At 46.8% G+C, this 3,535-nt stretch overlaps 1 protein-coding gene across 1 annotated transcript; it reads left to right on the top strand.

The window, feature by feature from the left end:
* The first annotated feature begins 1,877 nt into the window (after positions 1-1,877).
* Positions 1,878-3,160, top strand: LOC124666381 (RING-H2 finger protein ATL74-like). Its single transcript, XM_047203711.1, has one exon. It carries the CDS (start codon positions 2,213-2,215, stop codon positions 2,810-2,812), a length of 600 nt encoding a protein of 199 aa, XP_047059667.1. The 5' UTR covers positions 1,878-2,212; the 3' UTR covers positions 2,813-3,160.
* The last annotated feature ends 375 nt before the right edge of the window (positions 3,161-3,535 follow it).

Here is a 3,535-nt window from a genome sequence, read left to right as displayed (position 1 = left end):
TTATCCATGAGATATACCTAAATAACAACCATAGTAGAATTAAGAACGCAGTGCAAAACTATGACTAAAGTTCTCAAAGCTTAAATTGAATCATTCATGCTTCAAAACTAACATGTCAATTTGAACCAGGCTAAATTTAGGATCCACCAAATATATATTTAGTTTTAATTCAATGTGAGGGGTCCAACAATATGCCCCATTAGTGATGTCGGACTATGGACCAACTTCTGCTACAACTTGCTTACAAATCTTTAAAATGGATCTCTGGTCAGTCCTCACTTATGTGGTAACTAGTTGTGGCTTTACTAAAACATTGTAAGACAGATTGTTGATTGTAGTATCGTAGCCAAAATATAGAGCGGATAATGATAGAGGGGGCCTTGATTAAAATACTTTCGTACCTATTGGGAGGATTAGGATCGTTTGAAAATATTTTTTACGTGGTTTATTTGATATGTACGTTTGAATTGTTTTATGGATCATTTTGCACTACGCTTCATAGAATTTTCCTACATGTCTTCCTCTTTTTTGCAATACAATATAATTTGTTTTGATGCAAACACAATCATGCGGGAATTAGGGGGTCGTGATATTGCAATTCTATATTCCTTGTTACTACTACGTTTATAGTCCTCTAGATCAAAGAGGAATTGTTTTCTTTAATTCGATGATAAATTCACGATGTTTTATGTGTATTATCAAGGCAACATTTTACCCTTTTTTTTTGGAAGTTTTAGTGGTATTTGAGTCACTTTTGGGGGTATTTGATTCCCTTAGTGTTAAGCTTTAGTAGATCCAGTGGAATATTGGTAACATCTACAAATTTTCAGAAACTTGTGCGAAATTTTAGTTAATGTTTATTCTCATTTTTGTTTGTTTTGTTCTGTATTATGGCAAGCACAACTTCCATGCGCAGTTTCGTTTCATGTAACTGAATTGATTTATATGTAGTTGTACATTTGTACCTTTTATGTTTTGTTGCAGTTCTAGTTTAATTTGATGTGATTATTCATTTTTATTTATCTTAATTGCACTTCAATGATGGGACAAAAAAAGCAATTGGAACTGTCGAAAATTTCAATGAGCAACACTCTAGAAACTTCCTTAGGGCATTGTACATTGGGGTAAACCTCAGCCTTCCCTTACAGTCAGAACGTTAGATTTTTTGCTTATTTAAAGGGGTGAGAATGGAAAAAGAAAACGTTATCTTCGTTTAGCTAAAGGATAATCCCTTAGAAAGTAAAAGAAAATGTGTTCTCCATTGTATCATGTGTTTTCTCTTATCAAACTATTTTCCTACAAAAATTAATTGATTCTCATTAATTAATAGAGATGACAGTAAGAGATAATATATTGTATCACCTATATTTAGTGTTTTCTCTAGACGCCATTAACTGCTAAAAGAAAATCCGTCTTCTCTACAAATTGTACATGTCCTTAGAAGGTTCACTTGCATCATGAATAAAATATAAATCAGCTCCGAGCAGAGCTTTGCAAAGCAATATCGTGCAGGTAGCTTTGTAGTGTGGTGTCGTGACTGGTTGCTTCCTCTTGGGCCGTGTATGATGTCCAACAGCACGCATAGGCTTTGCGGCCGCTGGCTATTCTACAGGCTAGTCCGACTCAAAAGAAAGGCAGGTTTGCATCATCGCGCACGCGTGGCTATCCTCCCATTTGTAGTTTTGTACCAACCAGCACAACCGTACAACCAACAAGTGCGTGGCACCGGCGGAGATATTTCTCCGGCGAAGGCGTGCGCCACCGTCGTGCAGGACCCACCGCAAAGTGACCCGGAACCAAACCCTCTATACCCTGCCCCCGGTCCAACAGCCGGCGACCGGGTAGCCACCCTGCTCCAGATCTTTGTATAAAGTCCCCGGCTCATTTCGCGGCAGATCACTACAGCTCGATTTTCGCCAGCGCCATCTATCGGATCAAAATTAAGATCAGGAAAAGCTCCACCACTCTAGCTCGCTCCCACTCCAAACTTTTCCGAACTGAAACGGATGCATATAAAGTGCACCGTGCGTGCGCGCCACTGACATTAGTAGTTGCAGCAGCAGTAGGGCAGCCGCTACCACGTCCACGTCCTTCTACTCGTACTGGCGGCAGACCTGCACTTCCGGTGCATAATTGCCGACGCAGCGTGCTCCATCGTTGATTCATCGAGGAAGAAGAAGGGGAAGCTGCAGAGCCGCTCCAGCCTTCACGCATGGGCGCGCACGCCAGGTCCCTGAGCTGGTACATGGGCCAGTCGGGCTCGCAGCCGCCGCCGAGCCCCAACAACGAGGCGCAGCGCGCGCTCAGCAGCAGCAGCGGCGGCAGCGACGCCAGCTTCGACACCAACATGGTGATCATCCTCGCGGCGCTGCTCTTCGCGCTTCTCTTCGCGCTGGGGCTCAACTCGCTGGCGCGCTGCCTCATCCGCTGGGCGCGGACCGCCTCGGGGGAGGCCGGCGACGGCGAGGAGGGCGCGGCCACCACGACGTCGCGGGGCGGGCTCAAGAAGCGCGCGCTCAGGAGCCTCCCCATCGAAGTCTACGGCGCGTGCACGACCGCCGGCTCCGCCCCGCCCGCGCCGGCGGACGACGTCTGCGCCATCTGCCTCGGCGAGTTCGAGGACGGCGACAAGGTGCGCGTGCTCCCGCGCTGCGGCCACGAGTTCCACGTCCGCTGCGTCGACACCTGGCTCGCCTCGCGCGACTCTTGCCCCACCTGCCGGGACGCGGTGCTCAGCGGCGCCGCCGCCGGACGCAGCGGCTTGCGGCAGGGGAGCGCCGACGGTGCAGCCGTCACGGTCATCATCGCGTGACGTGGACTGGTGGGGGCCGCGCGCCATTCGTGGTGACCGGTGGGCCCGCAGATAGGTTTGTTCGAGGTAGAAAGTATCCTAGCCGTGGCCGTGTCTGTCAGATATTTTTCGACTTGGGTGCCGTGAGAGATGGCCCGATTGTCTGAGGTCACGGTCAAGCTTTGCCTCCCGTGGACGGCATGTGTACTCCTATCATTTCTTTTCTTTTCCTGTATAGTATACTAGGTTACTGTAGAGTTTAAAATAAGATTGTAAATTTGTACATGCATGCGGGATTTTTCACGGATATCTCATGTTACCCAATTCTTTTTTGTAGGGAAACAACATGGCTTTGTTGCGGGCTTTTTATTGATTGCAAACAATAGTTACATCGTTTATAAGTTTATACCAAGAGTAAAATTAGGAGGTTCATCGACCGACTTACAAAAACTTTACTAATAAAACATGCCATGGCTAATTCATGAGCAGCCCCCCATTCGCTTCCCTCGGACAATACTAAAAATGAACACTTCCAATAAACGAGGCAATATCAAGTTATCAACACAATCTGCAAAGATGGCCGACGATTGTCCCCATCAAGTAGCTTCGCATGTGCAAGCCTCCACCTTCTCTAATGAATCGGACTCCACCTAGATGTTATTACAACCCAATCTATTTGCCAAATCAAGACCCTCTCTCATGGCCATAGGCTCAGCCGCCGATGCTATGTTTGGCAAGTAGATC

This window comes from Lolium rigidum, chromosome 6, assembly GCF_022539505.1.
Source record: "Lolium rigidum isolate FL_2022 chromosome 6, APGP_CSIRO_Lrig_0.1, whole genome shotgun sequence".
Taxonomy (NCBI): Eukaryota; Viridiplantae; Streptophyta; class Magnoliopsida; order Poales; family Poaceae; genus Lolium; species Lolium rigidum.
Note: the sequence above shows the minus strand (reverse complement) of the source record. Positions and strands in the feature narration are given on the sequence as shown.